This window comes from Thunnus albacares, chromosome 1 (assembly GCF_914725855.1).
Source record: "Thunnus albacares chromosome 1, fThuAlb1.1, whole genome shotgun sequence".
Lineage (NCBI taxonomy): Eukaryota > Metazoa > Chordata > Actinopteri > Scombriformes > Scombridae > Thunnus > Thunnus albacares.
Genome location: NC_058106.1, coordinates 38,786,754 through 38,809,120, shown reverse-complemented (window position 1 = coordinate 38,809,120; position 22,367 = coordinate 38,786,754). Strand labels below are relative to the sequence as shown.

The window sequence follows — 22,367 nt, the reverse complement described above, 5'->3', positions numbered from 1 at the left end:
ATAAACGCTGCAGCTTGTCAAGACCATGAAAAGTCACGTCTGTTGTTTAACCAACTGCTGGAAAAGTGAAGCTTCAAAGTTAGCAACAATGAGTTAGCTTACAGCTGATGACGCTAAACAGAGAAATAGAAAATGGAGAAATGTGTAGCTGCCTGCTAACACCCCCCCACAAAAGAAAAACAAAACACTGTACACTGTACTTTTTTCCAATGAGAATATAGGCGGATAGTCAATATCTACAAATATAGTGAATTAGTGGACTAGAATATCACATACTGTACCAATTAAACAGGTCGTTTAACTTCCTAATTTAGCTCAATCACATATTACTTTGAAATTCTGGTGGAGATCCAAAGATGAAACAAAACATCTAAAATTGTGCAGCCATAACCATCATGGTTTTTCATTAAAGAGCTGGAACAAGTTGAAATAGAATATAATCCTCTCTGGCAGTGTAGAAAAAGATGATATTAACAACTGTAAAGCTACTTAATAGGAAACAAAAGTGTGAAATAGTTTCATGGTCATTGAACCTTCACAGAAGAGCAAAAATATTCATGTCTCTAAAAACATGTTAGCATAACATTAGCTACGTAGGCAGAATTCAGTTTCTCACTGTGTTAATGACTTTACCCCAATATGTGAAGCTACCGGGGTTTAAATCCTGCATTTAATTTGTTCTTATCTAGACTTTCAGTCGGCTCTAAATGATAAATTAAATTTGTGTGAAGTACATCTTTTCACACAGCTGCAGGACATTTAACTGGACTGAGTGATTCATCTATTTGTAGTTCAGAATATGCTGCCACAGTAAAACCTGTTCACACTGCTGGTTTGATGCAGCGGTGCAGGTGTAAGGGGAGCGGGGGGGTTGATTTAGTTTGTTCCTGAGGCAAATATTTACACTGAATGAACCCGTCATTTATGAAGCCGAGGCTCCCAACAGAATATCCAAGGTGACGAAAAAAGGTCACTGAAATGTTTCAACGTATATAAACTACCTGACAACAGCAATTTATCACAGGAATTAAAGGTTAACAAAGGTTAACTGTTTTTTACAGGAACTTTAGACTATTTAAACACTGAAGTTCACCATTAAAAACAATGTAAGATCTGCGTTTTAAAGAGTGGAAGCTGTGTGTGATGAAAAGTCTCGCTGCAGATTGTTAAGCTTGTTCTTGTAACTCCTCCAGTCTGAGGTTCACACCAGGTGGAGTTGAATTAAAGATGGGATGCTGGAAAATACATGTTGTACCGATGAAAAATGTAAAACACATTATAAATTAAATTAATGCAGAGATGAAGCTGTCCCGCCCTCAATAATGCACCTTTGTCAACTAAGTTGTCACAATGTGTTCGTCTTTCTTTCTGCCAAAATCTGGATAGTTTGATAAATATATATATGTACATCTGTAGTTCAAACAAGCTCTGAAAGGTCATCAACTGCAGAGAGGAACACAAAGCAGAATATAAACTATTTAACACATAATTCATTGTTTATAATAGAAAAGAGCTATGAATCCAGTCTGAAGGTCAAAAATACTAGAAAGGTAACTAATATTTCACTTAAGTACACGTGTGAGGTACTTGTGCTTTACTATATTTCTGTACCTTATTAGTATTTACATTTTATGTTAATTAAGGGAAATATTTTTGCTTTTTGCTCCACTGCATTTATCCAACAGGTAGAGTTACAAGTTACTGTGTAGATTAACATTTTATACACAAAACATTGTTGTCAGTGAAACAAGCCACCAGTAAATAGTAAGTATATTTTGTATTTTATTTCTTTTGTATTTTACTTTTAAGGAATATTTTTATATTGTGGTGTAAAAAACTTTTTTTAAAAATCTATTTTCATTAAAAATATTAACTGCTCCTCGCAAACCGCTACTGCAGCTTCTGTGTAAAGTGAAAATGACACTGAAACAGCAGTCAGTGCTGGTTGGTTATAATGTAAAATGGCATTTTAGTCTGATTATAAGAGTAGGGTTAGTGGTTTTCAAAACATTTAAAATATGTCCATGGCTCAGACACACTCAGCAGCACAGTCACATACAAAAATCCATCACACAAATAGGCTTTTCATATCAGCAGCTCTATAATATGACAGTGACAAGTGAGACGTCAGAGTAGCAAGTCAATTACTGTTTGTTTGAACACTTTGTGCACACACACACACACACACACACACATTCTTCTCTTGATTAAGATGGAGCGTATGACACAGTCATCATGTGAAGATAAATCTCTCCACTTGCGTTGTTTTGATTACCGACGCGGTGTCAGTGGCCATCTGGCTCCATCCCGCTCCTTTTCAACGAGGGAGGAAACGGTATCAGTCATCAGGTCACCGAGCGCGCTCCCCAGCTGGAGAACAGAGGCAGAGCCGACCGGCTGCGATACAGACCTGCTTCATCATCACCGACTCTTGATGACAGATATCTCTCACAAACTGCCTTCGGTCCCGCCTCTCTGTCAAAACCCAGATTATCTCTCGGTGAACACCTGACAGGACATTTACATGACAACAGGAGGACGTCAGTGCCGGTGTATCGACTGTACAGCCTGGCTGAAAGGGGCGGCTGGATGCTTGTGTTGTGTTCCCAAATCTCTCAGTCTTGTTGATTCTGCCCTTCAAGGACAGAAGGAGGGTTGTGAGAACTCTCAACAGCTACTGCCCAGATTACAGTCCTCATTTTAGTCTGTTTATAAAGATGGACGTAGAGAGGTGTGACGTCATTAGTTTTCATTGGAGCTGGAAAGGCAAGACAAATTTATTTGTACAGCAGATTGCAACAATAAATCAGTAGAAGTTGCAGTTTCTGGTTGGTGCTATCATTTCCGTTTGGAGCCGGTGTTGCCTTTTATGCTCTGGAAACACCTCGAGCCCAAGCTAACGCTAGCTTACTAGCGGAACACCGAGCGCTGCACACCTAGGCTAACGTTAGCTACTTTAGCTAAATTGTGCTAACAGGGCAGGTATCCTAATCTAGTAACATTAAATTTAGTGAAATATTGCAACAATAATCCAACTAGAGGGCCTGAATTTAAAGATTAAGACTGTAATGACTCATTGAAAAAAACAAAAAGGTTGACTAGAGAGAAGTTGAATGGGAGTCAGTTGGGAGTCTTAACGGCCATCGATGGCATCAATTAATCAATCAAATTTATTTGTAGAGCACCTTTCATACTAGTTAGTGTAATTCAAAGTGCTTCACAGATGACTGACAAGCCAATAATGCATCTGAGAAATAAAAATTATGAAAATGTAATAAGATGAAATAGATTAAAAAACAATAATAATAATAAAATGAAGTGAAATAAAAATTTGATTTAAAAAAATAGATAATCACACTTCCACATTGGCTTCAGCCTCAAGACGTGGTCGTTGCCGTTTGGTCTCCAGTGGATGATGTCACTTCGTCCATGACAAGTTCTTGAAAACTACTGGCCAGGTTTTTATTAAATGTTGTAAAGTACTGTAGCTGGCGTCCTGACTGCTCACATGCTAGCTAGCCAATCACAATAGAGTTGCCATAAACAACTCTCACAGTTGAAGCTCTTCTACAGCAGTAAACTGATAAATAAGATGATAAGATTGATAAAAAGTCAAAAGGTACAAACCTGTGGACGTAAAAACTTTGAGGTGGAAGTTAACGAGAACTGAGATGCATTTCAAGAAACATCCAATCAGCAAGTTTAAAATTGTGTTACGTAAAACTTGACATCATGTAGTAACTTCAAAAACCAGATTTACGTTCTCTCACAATCATTTTGCGATGGATCATCTCTAAAAAAATGTGCTAAATGAACAACATCAGTTTAGTTTAATATCACTGAGAGAGAGAAAAGTATCATAAAAGTGTTTTTATAGCTTTGTAAATTAATATTTTTCAGTTTAAGCTGCATCATAACCCTGTAAACACATCCTGACGCAAAACACTCACAGTTTTAAATCAGCCCTAACATTAAATGTAGGTACTCCAGTGTAAAAACTGAACAAATTAGACTCTTTGGTTTCAGTTTTTACAGATTTTACAGAAAAATACCCAACATTTATTTATTAGAAAGAGTAAAAGAGTTGATGTTCTCAGGAATCATTGTAGTGTTTCTGCTGCCAGGGGACAAAGGTCAACACAGGTCAACGGTTTACAGTAAACAGAGTCCTCTGGTGGTGAGGTCAACATATAATATACTTATAACATAATATACTGATAGAGAGTGGAGAGCTGCTGTTCCTCAAACGCTCACAAGTAAATAAACTGTGAAACTATGCACGGTTCTGCTGTAAACTGTGTTTTATTGTCCCCCTGATTGTCACGATGCTGTGTTTTTCATCCAAATGTTCACCTGTTTTATTAATACAGTAAATTATCAAATTTATAACTACAACTCAAAACTATAAAAGGTCAAATAAATAAACCGTTAGGCAGCGAATACTGGATATTCAATCATGTCTTGTTTGTGAGAGTTACATGTTCAACCAAGTTTAATTTACCTGTTTGTTCTGTTTCTACATCTATGTAACTCGACCGTATTGTACCAGCAGCTCTGCAGCCCAGACAGTAAACATGTAAAAGCTCAGTAGACGTGTTGGTGACACGTTTCCTCCTCTCTCGTCTCTCCAGGGTGCTCTGCCTTTCGACGACGACAACCTGAGGAACCTGTTGGAGAAGGTGAAGCTGGGAGTTTTCCACATGCCTCACTTCATCCCTCCGGACTGTCAGAACCTCCTGCGCGGCATGATTGAAGTGGACGCGACCAAGCGGCTCACGGTAAGCATTCGTACACCGCCTCACCTCACCTCACCTCAACACTGCGCCGGGGCTGCAGGACAGAGAGCTAACATCTTCCCACCGATAGACTTGTGCTCACTTTGTATCGTTACAGTCGACAGGGGCTGCTGCTTCAGGGACTGCTCAGGCTAAATATAGCAGAGTTGCACCACGACTGGCCCTGCAGCTACTGTTCTCTGCATCAAATCTTTTTCATCTCAGCCCAAGGATTTGTTTTGGCTTAGAATAGAAACATTACAAATATAACAGTGTGTGTTAGATAATGTGCTTTCACTTACGTCTTTGTCTGCAGTTATTTGAACACGTCTGCAGTGTCTTTATAAATGAGTGAAGTCATAGCGAGTGATCGTATGAGGCCGTTTACACTGAAAACATCTGCAATATGACGATGTGCAGCTTGTTTGTTTCACATATAAATGGAAGTGATTAATGTTTTGTTTCTTTCTTGTGATGTGTGTTACAGTTAGAGCAGATCCAGAAGCATACGTGGTACCTGTAAGTATCCACCTGAGTGTCTGTGTGCATGTTCCAGCAGGTAATGTAGAGTAAATACTGATGGAAACCTCTCAGAGAAGAAGAAGCAGGTCCATTAGAGTGAGAGCTAAGACACGCCATCGCTTCTAATGGACCTCTTATCTCTGAGGGATTTACTATTTCTGGGTTTCAAAAAGCAAAAATTATTAATTATTGTTAATTGATTTGAAATGACACTTTGGGTTAAAGCAAAACATTAGACAACTGATATTTGTCTTTGTATTAAATGTTGCATATCCCCCCCCCCCCCACTGCTGTCTACTAACAGTATGAGATTTCTGTATTCAGGTTTTGTCCATTATTTCCATTATTTATAGTCATGTTGTTAAAAGCTGAGGTAATCTGGTGACGTCACTACGAAGACGTCTGAGTCAAGAAACACAATTAGATGATCAGACAGTTCATCCAAATAATTTAATCCATTTTATTTGGAGGTGCAGATGTTCACACTGGACAGTTTATGTGATAATTTTACTGTTTACTGTTACTGTGACTTATGAATTGATTACATTTTCATTTGTTATCAATTATTTGTGGCTCTATTCTGGTTAATTACATGATGATGATCACCTGTGATAGAAGGAAGAGGTGGGAACATGTAGGATGTGTATAAAACCTCATGTTTGATGTTTTCATGTTTTTATGATATAAAAGTGAGAATAAATCAGCCGAGATGACGGCAACAGCATCTGCGACTGTAGCGTTTAAGTTTGGGCTGTTTCACGCCTCGTTAAAGTGGCTTCAAGTTTAAAAGAAACAGGAAACTACAGACCTGGAGGTTTGTTTCCAACCTGTCTGCTCGTGTTTCTTGACCTGTCCGGGTGAAGCAGGCAGCCGCCCAGAGACTCCACATCATTTACATAACTTCAATAATCACAAATTTGTTCTAAATTTGCAGCCCTGATGTGCAGTATGAAGTACGACAGGTTGTTTGTTGTGTTTTATCAAACGGGACACAGAATCCTGAGGGCAAGCTAGTATTAGGTCTGACAGTTATTATATATATTATATATATATGTATACAGCTCCATATGGCACCATTGTCGCCCATTTTTGAGTGATTACATCTGTAGGATTATATTTTAAATCCCTCTCGTAACTAAAACTCGCCCACATGTTCTGTTTGACTCAGAAATATGTCACATTACTGAAGCTAAAGACGCTCTGATTTCCCGTTTCACTGTGACTTTAAGCTCCGGAGCAGGAACATTATTACCCGAACATCAGCTTATGGAATAAAGTTTACGCTGCTGAAGAGCTCCTGCTTTTCTTTCAACTTATTATACTTGTTTGCTGTCTAAGATAAGATATATTTTATTATCCTTGAGGAGATATTTGTGCTCTAGTGTTGGATCCAGCTGCATATAGAAAAATTTAAAGTACACACAATACAGGTACATAAAATCCCCAATTTACCATTAATAAATAGAGTAAACAGTATTCCTAATATGATGAAATACAACAACCTGTGTGTAAACGAATAAAAAGGTGAAAACTTGATGTGCAAAGGAGGTTAATATCCATAAATTAGATATCCAATTAAATAAAGCAAGTTAAATAGTATTGCACTCATTAAACGTCAGTATTGCACATGAAACCATACTGCACTGTGAACACATCATAGCCCATACAAATAAACAACTGTGCAATAGTGTGTAGCTTCAGAAAGAAGCTTGAGTTGGTTGATTTTGCATTTACAGGCTCTAGAAGTTCATACTCAGAGTAAAGGACATGTGGTGGGTCCTTCAGTATTCTGTGTGCTTGTCTGATTACCTCATATGTAACGTAGGTCTAACACTAATCAGGAAGTCAGTTTCGAGGTATGCAGCTTGTTGTTTTAGAGGCTTTTCCATCCAAACATGCTTAAATCTTTGAGGGAAACTCTTTTTGGAATCATTTGTTTTTCTTACAAGAAACATCAAAAAGTAAAAGCTAGCTAGCAACTTTAGTCTAAAAATTTGTGCCCTGAGGAAATGATATTGCTTTAACCCTGAGATCAATGCCGGTTCCGGCTGCTGAGTTCGTGTCTCGTGTTTGCGTTGCAGAGCCGGGAAGAACGAACCGGAGCCGGAGCAGCCCGTCCCCAGGAAGGTGGCCATCAGGACGCTGGCTGCAGCCGAGGAGATCGACCCCGACGTCCTGGAGAGCATGCACTCTCTGGGCTGCTTCAGGGACAAGGAGAAACTGACCAAAGACCTGCTGTCTGAGGAGTGAGTGAGGAGGAGGAGGAGGAGGAGGAGGAGGAGGAGGAAGCAGATTAACTCAACTCAATTTTATTTATAAAGCACTTTACACACAACACAGTAGAGCTCACACAGAGGAAAACAAAAACAAAAGAAGGCTTAATTGAGAGGGGGGGGTGGAGCCGGCGACTGGAGGGGCAGAGAAATATATGAGACGCCAGACAAATTGTCAGTTTGATGAATTCTTCTATTTAATGTGTCTTGTGATGATGGAGCGTCTTACTGTCCCGCTCTTTAACTAATGTGCACTCAGCTGACGGCGAGCTCTCTTGACTGTCGTCTCTCTCCAGTGACAACCAGGAAAAGATGATCTACTTCCTGCTCCTGGACCGCAAAGAAAGATATCCCAGCCACGAGGACCAGAACCTGCCGCCACGCAGCGAGATCGGTAAGCCGGTCCAGCTGAACTCCGACAAATACAGAGAATTCCGATGAAACGCCAAACTACTGCCGCCATCCGTTTTGCCAGAAATGTTTGTATCAAATTGTTGCAGAAAAAGGTACCAGAGCAAAAAACTCTCTTGAAAATAAAAAGGGAGTCAGAGGTCCAAGCAGCAAAGTGTTCTTTACTGCCGGCAAAAAAGGGGAGCAATCAGCACTTTTACAAAGAACCAAATCGCTCCAAAGGTTTTTTCTTTGGGTCATCGTTTTTATGCCCTTGGGTCGGCTTAGGTCACACCTTATCATCCACCCTCCCTAATTTTTGACCAATTATTATGTTACTTTTATCTCCGTCACTCGTTGTTGGTCAAAACTCTTCAAAACAGGTTTTGAGGTGTTTGAGGATATGTACTGGCATATTCAACTCTACCTGATTATATCCAATTTTTCTATAAGTATTGGGAATCATTTTACACCATTATTGCCAAGTTGTCTTCTGGCCTTTTATATTTTTATAAGTTATTCTAGTCATTTTACACCCTTATTTCTTGATCTCCTCCAGAGAGTATTTTTTTAAAAGGTGAAGACTTTAGCAGACCCAAGCAAAGTGACATGTAATACAAACACACTCAAATTTCTCCAGTGTATGATTATGATTCTTCTACCGTGCCTCTATACGTACAGTGTGATTAAATATGGTTCATGAGATTATAACTACACCAATACAAATTGTATCACACTAGCCCTTATTGCTTATAAACTTATAAAATCAATCTGCATAGCTTAATATTGTCTTTAAGCACACCAATGACTTTTAATAAAAATACACCACAAAATATGACAGCGTTTCTACAAAGCTCAGTTTTTTTCTGTACAGTCCACCACTGGTGAAATTAACATTTAGCTCTAAACACCACTGGCTGTTGTCTTGTTTTCTGACTTCTACTTAAATCCAAATGTAATTTCAGAAAGAAACATTTGACAAAAAGAAACCGTAAAATAGAAATAAAATAATTGGGGTGATGGCACAACTGTAGTTCACATGTTTTAAGCATGTAGTCAGTATTTATTTCAGCTCTGTACATCCAACTACAGCAAGCGAGACGAGGCGCAATGAGAGCACCGCTGGATTTGTGTAAGATGTTCACAGTGAGGAACTGTGCCGAGCTGATGTTTAGAGATATTAGCTTAGCGAGAAACCCTCCGACGCAGCTCAGGGGGATCAGGGCTGGATTTCCCTCCAGCTAGTAGAGAGCTGATAAACAACTACAGTCCAGCGGGAGGTTTAAACAGAAAGCAGTCGAATATCTTCTATTCGCTGACCTCGGGTTGGTGAACTCCTCATTTTGCTGCAGTGATGGTGTGTTTAGGACACATGATGTTAAGTGTGACTGTTGCAGCAACAAGTGTATGAATGAGTCACATCATCGGTTGATCACCTGCCCAATAAATATAAAGAAAACTCCACAACGTCTCCGTTCACCTTTTAAATGCAGCAGCAGAGTTCTTGCAGGTTGAAACAAAGTGATGGACGCTCACTGGGTAGTTCAGGGGGGGCTGGGATTGTTGAGCATTCCCAGAAAATACACAGAACCAGTAAATAAAGGATGTCCTTTGATATTGGGTGATCTGTACATCCAGAGTCCGATCTGATACTATTATACTACTATATTTAAACAGCAGCAGAACATATGCAAAGTTCATTTCATTTGAAACAGCTGCAGCCTTCTGACTACTGAAAAGTATAAATGTAACTGTGGTGAGATGACAATAAAGGTCCTTGAATCTTGAGTACCCAGAAATGATTTTTCACACTCGCACACTCTAATTTTTCAGTGTCATATGAAGTGAAAGGCAGCATTGTAGGCTGTTATAAAGGAGAACAGCACCAGCAGGCGGAGGAAGACAAAACACAGTAAAGAAAGGATTGTCATTTGATTTTAGTTGATACAGTCTTTTAAAAGATGCCGGGATCGACTCTGATATTGCGGATGAAGTCACTGCACCTTCAAACCGTACTGAAGTATTACATCGACCTTTTCTTCAACTTGTAACCTTCCAGATTAAATTCATTAATCAAGATAAATAAATAAACTTTTCCTTTAAATACTGATAAATTGATGTTTGGTGTTCTGACTAGTTTCTGTCCTTGTGTTCTTCTTCTTTCTTTTGACCTTTGAACCCTGACCCCCGCTCAGCAGACCCGCCCAGGAAGCGCGTGGACTCGCCCATGCTGAGCCGTCACGGCAAGCGGCGGCCGGAGAGGAAGTCCATGGAGGTGCTGAGCGTCACGGAGGGAGGATCCCCCGTACCCGTACGACGAGCCATCGACATGGCAACGCACGGTCAGAGGTAAGAGATGGAGACGTGCACGTGTGTTCGTGTGCATGGACAGCCATGTTTGACACACACACACACACACACAAAGTCAGTCAGAAGGATTTGAGATTGTTTAAAGTGTAACTGATGAGTGTTGTTATCAGTTATGATAAATAATGTATTTAATCCCAGTTCTGTAAAGTAAAGGAGGAGGTACAGCTCAGCAGCACTAATTTGAGTGGTGGTATTTTAAATTTACGTCACTGTTTGCCCCTAGCGTGACCTTCACCGAGCTGTGTGGTTCACCGTGAGGTCTTCTTCCCCTCCTTCACTGAACTGCGGTCAAATACATGACGCATCGTTCTCACTCGGTCGGTTCAGGATGTGCAGTACACACACACACACAGTGTCATACATGATGTGACATAAACTCCTGTTTCAGCCGCTCTGCCAGAGTCTAACAGCGCGCTCTTAGCTCTGGTGGGAAATCCTAACAACTGTTAAACTGCATGAACAGGACTCTCAGGTTTGTGTGTTGTGTGTGTAAAGTGTGCATGGAGCATGCAGTCAAAGGGGACAAAAAGCAAAAAAGGTTTAAGAAGCTGTAAACCTGAAATATGTATGGCTTCATATTGTTGGGACAGACCAACAGAGTTTATGAAGACTACAACAAGAGAGAGAGTTTAATTTGAACAGTAAGAACAGTAAACAATCCTAATGTTTCTAAAGGGGCCTCAAAATGTGTTTTATCCAAGCGGCAACCTCTGGGGCTGTAAAATGAAGCCAATGTGGAAGTGTCAAAAACTGCAGTTCCTTGAACGGCCACTTGAGGCTCCAAAAGTGAGTCAATCCCCATAGACCCCCATGTTAAAATGCCCAACTTTACAGCAGAAATAAACATGTTTACAGTCTGGTACAAACAACGGTTTTGGTCTCTGTAGCTAATTTCTCCTTTCATGACAACTGTACGGGGGGTGAACTTTTTTATAACTCACCCGTTTAAATTTTATTAAGCCGTAAAGTTCTGCATAATGAAGGACATGGCTGCTTTGAGTGACAGGTCCGCCAGCCGCTAGGTGGCTTGTTTCGCCTCTTTGCCCATTTTTGATTGGCTGGGAGTTAGGCAGCGTCACACACTGCCAAGATGCTAGCGGCTAGCCTTAGGGTCAGGCTAGCGGCTAGCAGCTAGCTTGGTTGGCACAGTCCATTTACAGCCTATGATTAACTGTGATAATGCTAATGCTAATGCTAATTTTCACTAGCGATAAACAGGCTTAAAACCATCAAAACAAAACGTACTTACCAGAAAAAAACTGAACATCTGACTCCTCAGAGGATCTTTTGGTAAAACCAAACACTCAACAAGACTTTTTAGGCGACCGAAATGTTACAATTGACTTTCATGAATTGAAACTGAAATAGCGACGGCTACGGCTATACTGGGGTTACGCCATGGTTACGTTACCTAACCAGTATTGTCGCCATGGTAGCACCTGTCACTCAAAGCAGCCACACCCTTAATTGTGCATAACTTTAAGCTTTAATAAAATTTAAACAGGTGAGTTATATAAAAATTAATGGATATAATCTATGAATATTATCATGTTGTCAATATAAAAACTGTTCGTTAAATGTATAAATCTAATGCCATGACAGAAACAGAAAGGCTTCATTTATTATGTTAGTATTATGTATTTTTACTAAATTAAAACATGAGATTTGTGTTGAGTCATTTAAATCTTTAGCAGATGTGAAACTGAACGGTTTTGGTTTAATGTATATCTGAGATCTGTCCACAAGATAATAATCAAATATATAAAGTGTATTTATACTATATAAACTTTGAAAAAGGAGTTTTTCAAAGTATTTCGACAGACAGTAAAGCAACAAAACAATGTGGAACAAGAATTGTATCAAAGTAAAGCGGAGTGACGTAAAGCAATGCAGTAAATACTAAATAAAAGATAAACAAAAGCATTAAAGATTAACAAAAAGATGAAAAGATAAAAGGATCACATCACATAAAAGCAAATCAACAGAAATCTGTTTTAAGAGGAGATTCGAGAGACGTTATTGATTCTGTTTCCTCCGACGGGTCGAGCGCATATTTCTGTCAGTTTGAGAAACATGAAGAGTTCTGTTGAGGTTAAACAGCGTTAAAACTGAACGCTTTGCATTCATTTGGACCTTCATTTGGACATCATTAGTTTCTCTGAGATGGACGATCAGAGTGCTGCAATATTTATAAAAACCAGACTGAAATTTATACCTTCCACCACCTCCGGGAGCTGCTTTGATCCAACACGCTGCAAATTTATGATGAAGAAAGTTCAGTTTGAAGTAGATTTAGATCCAGAGTTTAATGATGAAAGGAGAGTTTTTTCAGAAGAGGATTTAAAAAAATTTTAGTGACATTTATCCAAAAATATGAATTGAACCATTTATATATATATATATCTAAAGGATAAACACACTAAAGATTCACTGAAGTCAGCAGCTATAAATCTGCTCTGACGTGCTTCATCTTCATCATTTAAACCCTCCAAAGTGAGACTGAGTCATTTCACTGTAAAAATCATTTGTGAGTCATTTAATCTGGACCTGAGGCTTCCAGTTAGAGAGAAAATAGTCGACACACACACACACAGACCGAATGTTTGTGTGTTCAGAAAACAACTGACAGGAAACAGATAAAGGTTTCAAACAGTTTTAACAGTAATAAGATGGAACTTTTATGTCTTCAAATATCAACTGAATTGCAGTTGGAAGTATTTTGTTTAAAGCTAAAGAAATATAACGTTTGGTGGTAAGTTAGCAGGAGATAAACATCCTTTAAACTTGCACACAATGCAAACAAAACCATTAGCTAGCATAGCTAGCTAGCATTGTGGGTATTGTAGGCATCAGGTTTTGACAAGGATATCTCTGTGTCTGCTGCATTGATTTAATCTTTTTTTTTTTATTATTATTTATTAACTGTCCATCTTGAGTCCAACAGTGTTGAAGAAGTGCAGTGCTAAATCTGTGACATGCTCTTGTTTCCATTTTGGGGGGAAAAAAATGGAGGCCGCAGCAGGAATCGCTACGTCTGAAAGCAAATTTATACCAAGAGCGAATATTTATTGTAACTGTAGTCAGAGCTGAGTTGATAACACGCTGAGCCTCTTGATTGTCAAACCTTTTCACAGCCTCTCAAACACAATCTGAGCGTTCACCGTCATGTCTCCGCTCTGACACGGCGCTCTCAGATCAGGATCACCCAGCAGGAGTTACCTGATTTGTTATTGTCACAGTGCAGCAGGTGTAACAGCAGTAAAAGCCTGTTCAGCTGCTGCGCTGTTATTATGTGTCTGAGAGTCTCTCCTCACCAACGACGACTGGTTCAGCAGAGACGTTAAAACCGAACATTTGACCGTATAAACAAACTCCGGGAGATGAAAACAGACAGAGATTGTTTCTTTACAGTAAGGAGATGTGTTAAATGTCCCACTGACTCCAGCATGATCCATGAATGTGTTTCTCCTTCTGGTTTTTTGTCTGTGCATGTTTTGTTTTGTTGCTCCTTTTTTTTTTTTTTCATGGTGATTTTTTTTTGTTATTTCACGGTGCAAAATTTGAGCTTTAGTTTTGTTTTTTTGCATGCTGTACAGTAGGGATTCCCCTTATGTGACTGCCTTTTCTGTCTGTCTCTTGATTTTCTGTCTGCCCCCTTTTTAGCAAATCTGTTTTCAGTAAAAGCTTGGATATCACAAACGCTAACTGCAGCAAGGAAGAAAGGTATTGGTCTCTTCCGTTTCGTCTTCTTTCCTCTGTTCGTATGTAGTGTCCACTCCACTTTGTTTCCTTTGTTTTTTTAACACCCATTAATTAGTTTCTTTCTTAAGCTTTCAGTGGTTGCTAATGTTTCTTACACGTCTTTGTCATTCATTTTTTTAATGTAGCATGTTCACTAAAACTTTCTGTTTTATTAGAAGTAGAACCTGTTAACATACGCTTGTAGAAATCTCTTTTACATGTTTAGATTTATTAGAACTAAATTAAAGAATATAAGAATATAAGAAAAATAAATGGAATAAGCAGCACATCACATCATGACACTGCAAAAATCCCTGTAAAAACAAAAATCTGCCAATGCAGTAAAATGATTTCAACTGGTTTAACTTGAAATGAGTGTGACTATCTTGAAATACAACAAAATAAGACAAGAATTGCTGCATTACTTTAATGAAAAATATTCTGGAAAGTCCTTGAAACAACTTCATTTGTATTTGAAACTTGTTGAAATGATGTCTTTACACTGGCAGTTTTGGATACTTGACATACCATCAAGTGACAAAAACGTATCTCAGGTGGAACATTTCAGTCTACAAAGTGGCCTCAAATGCTGCCGACGGTATTTTAAGTGACCGAGTCTTTATTTACCTCAGTAGACTTTTTAACCGCTCAGTCATAGAGGGCTGTTTGTCCTGTCGATGTGTCCATTCTGTCTGTGATGGACAAATCGTTTTGTTTTAGTTTGGTCGCCCGGTGGACGCTTGTTTTTTAGTTTGGAAACAAAAGCAGAGAGAAAAGAACTCCATGAGAATAAAGTGGCGTTCAGACTGAAAACAGCGTTGAGTTAAAACAGTACAAGGGTCTGCGGTGGTGGTGGTGGTGGTGTAGGTGGGGGGGGTGTAGGTGTTGTTAGAGGTAGCGGTGAGACAATGAAACACAATCCCAGGAGTCCAGATACAAATGAATCCATTAAAAAGCCTATCAGAAGCCCTGCAGAGTTATCACGGCAGCAGCTGTTTTATCTTTCATCGTGACGATCGCGAGGTAAACCATCGAATCCGGTGTTCCCATTAGAGAGTAATCCACCAGGAATGTGCGCTTGCATGTGTATGATTGGCCATCGCAGCGCCTTACCGGATGACGTCGGGTTGCGTTGTAGCAAAAGTTGAGCCTGGTACGACTTCCTCTGCGTTTGCTCCCCCACTGCGTCTACGCGCTGCCCTCGTTCAGATGAATGGCGACGGCTTTTCACGAGTTTTTTCCACGTAGAGCAGATGTTGGTCTGAACGTGTCAATATTTTATATTAACAATCAATTAATGTTCGTGTAATATGAAAGAGTTCACTCATACTGACGAACCTGCTTAAAATTGTCACTAACTCTGCAGCAATTCAGAGCTTTTTTAGCCTCTTTTAGCTCCTAGTTTTGGTTTTGTGGTACACTTCCTGTCCAGCAGCAAACAGCAGACAGACACAGTTAAGAGCCGAGCTGGTGAAGAAAAAGGAACATCAAGCATCTAAAGAGACTCGGGAGCTTGTGGAGACGGAAACAGAGCTGAAAGGATGACAGGTTGTTGCTCTGTGTCTGCTGTACTCCTTCACAACAGCTTGTCGGAGGGTCAGATGGCTTCAGAAAGCCCCCCCCCCCCCCCAACACCTTTCAGACAGCAGATGAAGAGGGGCTGTGCACAGCCATTTCTGTAACTTTCTGACACAGACGAGCCGACATTCACTTCACCCACTTCATGCAGCTGTGCAGAGGTGAGAAAGGATCAGGGTTTCCAGGAGAGATTGTCTGAAAAACAATGCGCCGTTATCCTCGTATTTTAAATGATGAAATCAATATTGTCTCTCCCTCATTGATTATGGTTGGCTTTTCATTCCGACTTTGCCGTTTAGTGCAACTATAAAACACATTTGATTCCAGATGTGGTCAGTCAACACATCAATGTATCAACCTAAAAACACGCAGGCAACACATCAACCACAAGAACTGTTGTTGTTGAGTTCATCTGCTCCAAAATGGACAAAAAACATCAGTGGATACAGCTTCAAAATTCTGATCTGGAATCGTTTTTTACCTGTTTAGTCCTTTTTAATACTGATCTGTGTCACTTCTGAGCAAGAAAAACCTGCTGGTGTGTCAAGTATCAGCATCAGATTAGATCTAAATACTAAAGGTAATGTAGGCAGTATCACTGACAACAAAGTCATGACTGTATCAGTGTGTTTTTGCTGTGAGAGAAAGAGCTGAATATTCTCTTCTCTGTGAAATCAGAAAAATAGAACACTTTTCCCTTTTGCACCCACTTCCTCTTTGACGTTACTCCCTCATCCCCCCCCCGGGGCGAAGAGAATTTTTAGGTCAACTTTTCTCCTGCTTCCTTCCACCTACCTTCACTCTTCATCGCCTCTGTGTGTGTGTGTGTGTGTGTGTGTGTCATTTTCATCATCTGTGGCATCTCCTGCCTCGTTGTGTGGCTGACCTTACGTCGGGGGGGGGGGGGGGGGGGGGGGGGGGGGGACACGGTTTGTCATTGGATCGGAAGCCTTTGTGGAGATTAGCATAAATTAATTGCCAGGAATGCAGATGGAGCACATACAGGAGATGGAAATAAGGCTTTCACACTCCCACTGAATAGTCCTTTTATCTCGCTCATCATCTAATTGCGCAGATCCATAAACTGAAGCTTGTTGCGTTGCCGTCGCTCTCTCTCTCTCTCTCACACACACATCAACAGCCATTAATTAATTTTCAGGATTCAAAGAGTAGCCGGCACACCAGCCGTCCTGATTGTGGACTGGATGGGTGTCACGGTTAATGAGTTGCATGTTAATAGAAGCTCCTCTCTGAAGTGCCTGACGGTGTGGAGAGTCTGCTGCTCCGCCGTCGTTAATCGAGCACCGTGCTGGCAGACATTCAGCACTTCCTGGATATCAGTTAACACAGCTGATAACAGTCTGTATGACTCACAGGATGATCAACAGATTAAATGTAATTAGACTCCGGCCAGCTTGTTAGTTATTGACGGTGATTAAAAATGTTTAGCAGTAGTTCAGAATTCACTCTTAGATTTCTAAAATTTTACATTTTAAAGGAATAGTTTGACATTTTGGGAATTATTCTCACGCAACATGTTAATATTGAAGGTCAATGGAAAGACGTGATGAGATGCGATTGCGGCCGAGGCGGCAAAAAAGTGATGTATAGACTTGTGAGTTGAAATAGTTTCAGTTAAAACTTTCACTTTCATCCCGCGGTCTACTTTATGAACGTACAGAGATGAAAGAGAGGAGAGAGACTGGAGGGAAATAACAGAAACAACCGGGGCCGGTTTCACAAAGATAGACTTTGATTATAGCTCAGATCTCTCTAATAGTCAGACTTCACATAGACGTCTTTATTCATCCGTTGCGCTTCTATTAAAGTCTTAACTTTATGAGATGAGGAAAAAAAAATCGATACCGCTCTCATATCTGTCTGTTCCTTATGAAGCTGGAGCCTGGAGGCGATTAGCTTAGCCTGGAAACACTGGAAGCAGGGGGGGGGAAACCGCTAACTTGGCTCTGTCCTAGTTTCTCAGCATCGTTTCATCACTGTGAGGTTGCTAGGCAACGGAGCGAAGACTCCATGGAGTCAGGAAATTGTTCCAGCTCATAACTCCTGTAAAACTGTTTGTTTTATGGACTAAAAAAAGCAAGAAACAATATATGAATGGTTGAACTTTAGACATGTATTTTTGAACTTTCCACAGAGCCAGGCTAGCTGTTTCCCCCTGCTTCCAGTCTTTATGCTAAGCTAAGCTAAGCTAAGATAAGCTAGTTGCTTCCCTGATCGTACTTTAACTTAGAGACATGAGGTTGATATCAATCTTCTCATCTAACTCGCTGCAAAAAAAGCAAATAAATGCATTTCCCAAAATATTAATATTATAAATTCATTCAGTTTAACATTTGACTAAATTAGCTTCAGTTTTACTCATAAGATAGTGTTTATTATAGATTCACGTAACTTTATTGTTTGTAGCTTCCTGTGAGGAAGTCATCAACACAACAATAAAAAAAAAAACAAAATTACAAATTGCAAATTACAAAACCTGCATGATGAATTTAATCCATATCAACATCGAGTCTAAAGGAGGAAAAATGTTTCTTTGTCATGTGCTCAACTTTTATTCAAGTTTCAAACCAGATTAAAGAAACTACTTCTCACCCAAGTTTTAAAGTATTGTAAAGCAATTTAGAACAAATTATACACAAAACATAACTGACATTTGAGTGACGAGTGAATGAAGTCATGTAAATTTCATGAAGCTGCTTTAGTTAGTTAGTAATTTATTTTGTCACCAGCAGGAGAATCAGCCTCGTGCATGTAAGAAAAGAAAGATTAAAATCAAATTCAAATATGATAAACAATAACTGCAGGCTGATTAAACTGTAACACGGCTTATGTAGCGTATCCCTCATCATTTTTGTTAGTTGTAACAAATTAATCGAACAAATTATGTCTTCATAACTATGTTATGGGAAGTTACTGGGAGAAAGACCAGGAAAAAAAGAAGAAAATAAGCAATAATAGTAATAATGGAAATAATATTAGAGAGAACAAAACCACAAAGAAAGCTCTAACTGGTAACAGCAGTGATGTCATCTTCTGTGTGTGTGTGTGTGTGTGTGTGTGTGTGTGTGTGTGTGTGTGTGTGTGTCTTCAAGCATCTTTAATTATGATTTATTGTTTTCATTTTTCACCTCCAACAAAGCCAAATTGTCTATGGGCAATTAAATTCCAAAGTCTTCTAAGACATCAGCGGGCCTGTATGGTTTCTGGTAAAAGTGCAGTGTGTGTGTGTGTGTGTGTGTGTGTGTGTGTGTGTGTGTGTGTGAAGGGTGATACACAAAGAGATGACGTTGGGGCAAAAGAGAGAAAGAGAAGGAGGGAGATATGAAAAGTTAATGACACGTAAATGAAAAATGGAAAAGCTCATGAAGAGAAGAAAAGAGAAACAATGCTAATGAATTTTGCAGCGGATGTATGACTCAGTGTGTGTGTGTGTGTGTGTGTGTGTATGTGTGTGTGTGTGTGTGAGTGATGTGATGTGTTTGAAGTATTTATAGATATCGACTCAAACCGATGATGTTTCTCATGTTTGAGTGTTTGAGTGAATGTTAACAGGACTCACTCCTTGTGTCAAAGTGAGCAGATTTTCTTAACACACTCACTTAGAAGCAGGAAGTTACTCACAAGCGAACATCCTCTACAAACAGCTTCAAAGCTTCGGTGGTCAGTTACACAACCAAGAGATAATAGACAACATGTAACAACATGAGGAGAAAACTAAATCTGAGAAAACAAACTGTCGATGCCGGTCAGATGACTGGATGTGCCTTCTTAAAATGATTCACAATAAATACATTATATTTAAAAAAATGAACACAAGATCAATAGTTTAATAAAAAAACAAATGCACAAGAATATTGGATGAACTTTATACAGCCAGTCCTCTGAAGCTTCATCTGCACTTCAGATGAAACCTGCTAAATGTTAGTTTATCTAATTAGTGCATCTGTTAGGCTGCATTCACACCAAATCAGGCGGTGCGGCGTTCAACCGCAGGGTTGAGCAGAGGTGTGCTGGGGGGGGGGGGGTGTGGGCGTGTTTATTTGTGCTCTGCAACGTAACCGCTGTGAAACAATCAGTAAATAATGTTTTATTGATCTGATTCACCGGCTTCCTCGCTACCAGCGCTCCCTCTCTTCATTCACTCTCTAGCTCGCTCGACCACAGCTGCTCTCTCTCTCTCTCTCTCTTTTTCTCTCTTCTTTTTTAAAATGACTCAGGAAGCCGACAGCAAAGTCTAACTTTACTAACGTTATCAATCGAAGAGAAACGTCCTCCCCTCGTCCTAGTAACGTCTTTGTCCTCCCTCATGGCAGAGTTTACAACTCTTGTCAGTCTGATCTCCCGCTGTGATTGGCCACCGCAGCCTTCAGCCGCAGTGACTTCGGGTTGCGTTTCTCCAAAAGTTGACTCTGGCTCAACTTCCCAGCCGCAGTCTGGTGCGGCACTACCCCCCATTCAAATTAATGGGACGACTGGCGTTTTCAACAAGAACTTGTTGGACAAACCAACATGTCTGTGCCTTCATTACCGCAGTGATGTTTGAGGTCATTCAGCGGGAGTTAACATTTAGAAACTAACCAGACTAACCTTCTGGACCAGAAGATTTCTTAACATCTGGCAGAAACGGGGATTTAAAGGCACCCTGTGGAGTTTCTGACCTCAGTACGTCTGACTGGGTTTGATTTATTCTGAGCTTCCAGACTTCAGTTGTGATGTGAGGCCAATATTAAGGAGGTCAAAATTACAGCTGCAAAGATTGGTCCATTAATTAGTTGATTGCAAGAAAATGAACTGGCAACTATTTGGATAATCAATTCAGAATCAGATTCATGCACCAAGTAGCAAGTACGAGGAATTCAATGTGGTCCAGATGTCAACAGAAAAAGCAATAAACATGAACATTAAACAACAAATATAAACAAAAACACAGTATACACAGTAAGAATTATAATTTTAGTACATTTCCAGCTTCTCATATGTGAGTATTTGAAGCTTTTCTTCACCATATATGAGAATAAACTTAATATGTTCCAACAAAACAAGACATTTAAAGACGTCACCTTGAGCTGTGGGGTTTGTAGTTGACATTTTTCACTATTTTCTGTCTTTTTATAGACAAAACAATCGATCTTGAAAGTAATGGTTACTCTACTGCAGTAAAAATATCACATATATGTCACATCAGGAAGATTCAGCAGCTTTTTGAACACAGACGCAGGTGAAAAGGACATACAGTTTATACTCCAGGAGTGAAAGTGAGAGGAACAGATCAGGGATGTTCTGCACAACAACAAAGTAATAAAAGAGTTTGTGAAATCCGCGGGGCCACAGCAGCTATAGAAATGAGTTTTCTGCTGGTGATCCGTCCTCGTTTGAGTCACTTTCCTCCACTTTTTATCCGCCTGAGATCAAATCTCCGCCAGACTAAAGTTGAAATGGTTTTTCCAAAAAAAACAACTACACAAAGAGCTTTCAGGCTTTTGTACAGTAACGTGTTGTGTGTGTGTGTATGTTTGTTGTTGTGTAGAGAAGTTGTTGTTTCATCCACTGCACTTTTCTGGATATTGATTGTACTTTGTGTGTGTTGTAGATCGCGGTCGATCAGCGGAGCGTCCTCCGGTCTGTCCACCAGTCCTCTCAGCAGTCCCAGGGTAAGTGTCCGTCCCTCCCACGCACTCATTGGTTTCCCACAATGCAACCTCACCCACTGGCTCTGCTGGTATGTTGCTCACGCTCACACACACAAGATAATCCATTCACCTCCAGCCTCTCATCAGCGGCTCATACACACCACTGCACACTTCATCACAAACCTGTGTGACGTACAGTAGAGCCGGACGCTGAGAGTTCATGGAGGAGTTATGTTATCTGGGGGGTTTATTATAGTTCTGTTGATAAGCTGTTTGGGAAATAAAGGAATTAAAAGTAGGAAATATTAGAGAGGATATAGATGCACCAAAATATAAATTACTTGAAGGATTAAGCTTTTGTTGTTTTATACTTTTCTTATTAACAAATGCCATGAAAAGACCAAAACCAACAATTCTGACTTCCTTCCCTCTCAGCTCCAAACCTATTTGGTTCTCCCTGAAATGAAGTAAAACTCACAAATATATAGTTTAATTTTTAAGAAAGGCCCAGTAATTTCCTCAAACAGCTGGTTACTGTCAAAGAAGAGGAAATAGTCCCCAAGCAAACAACTTGGGGACTATTTTCAGCAGCGGATTAATCCACATTTCTGGCAGGTGGGAACTTTGTTATCATTGAATATCAGTTTTACCAACTTTCAAATGACTGTATTGGCTTTATAGTGAGTTTTAGCTCATTGTTTATCTGTTCTGGTTCACTCTCAGCGTCTCATAGCGTCGTTTCCAGAGAAAAAGCTGTAAAAAGCCGCTGAACACTACCTGCTCAGCACCAAACGGCAAACAGACACAGATCAGTTATTGAAGGTTTAACAGCTTCGCTTCTGCTTTTATTTTGACATTGATCATAAAGTTAATTATATCTGTTGTAAAGGCTCACTGATTACACTTTCATGACTTATGTCATGTGACTTAAAGCCCTTCCAAACCAACGTTATATGATTATAAAATATGAAAATGTAAATGCTCAGAGAACCAGAAAATGAACCTCCTCTTCTCATCAAGGTTGTGATTCGACCTCGCCGTGAACGGCTTTTAAGTCGGGCTATACT

General features: G+C 39.8%; 2 protein-coding genes across 9 annotated transcripts in view; both read left to right on the top strand.

Annotated features, from left to right (window-relative positions):
- Positions 1–22,367, top strand: part of LOC122986896 (NLR family CARD domain-containing protein 3-like) — a 1,497,050-nt gene that overhangs the window by 1,358,334 nt on the left and 116,349 nt on the right. The window lies entirely within an intron of this gene.
- Positions 1–22,367, top strand: part of LOC122987013 (serine/threonine-protein kinase BRSK2-like) — a 146,093-nt gene that overhangs the window by 103,132 nt on the left and 20,594 nt on the right. For 4 of the 8 annotated variants that reach the window (XM_044358633.1, XM_044358607.1, XM_044358598.1 and 1 more), the window contains exons 8-14: positions 4,632–4,778; positions 5,263–5,294; positions 7,379–7,543; positions 7,867–7,964; positions 10,156–10,309; positions 13,994–14,053; positions 21,261–21,321. In XM_044358633.1, coding sequence (XP_044214568.1) covers positions 4,632–4,778; positions 5,263–5,294; positions 7,379–7,543; positions 7,867–7,964; positions 10,156–10,309; positions 13,994–14,053; positions 21,261–21,321 — 717 coding nt within the window. The remainder of the gene's footprint in view (positions 1–4,631; positions 4,779–5,262; positions 5,295–7,378; positions 7,544–7,866; positions 7,965–10,155; positions 10,310–13,993; positions 14,054–21,260; positions 21,322–22,367) is intronic. The other 4 variants (XM_044358642.1, XM_044358616.1, XM_044358660.1 and 1 more) reach the window with 3 other exon arrangements.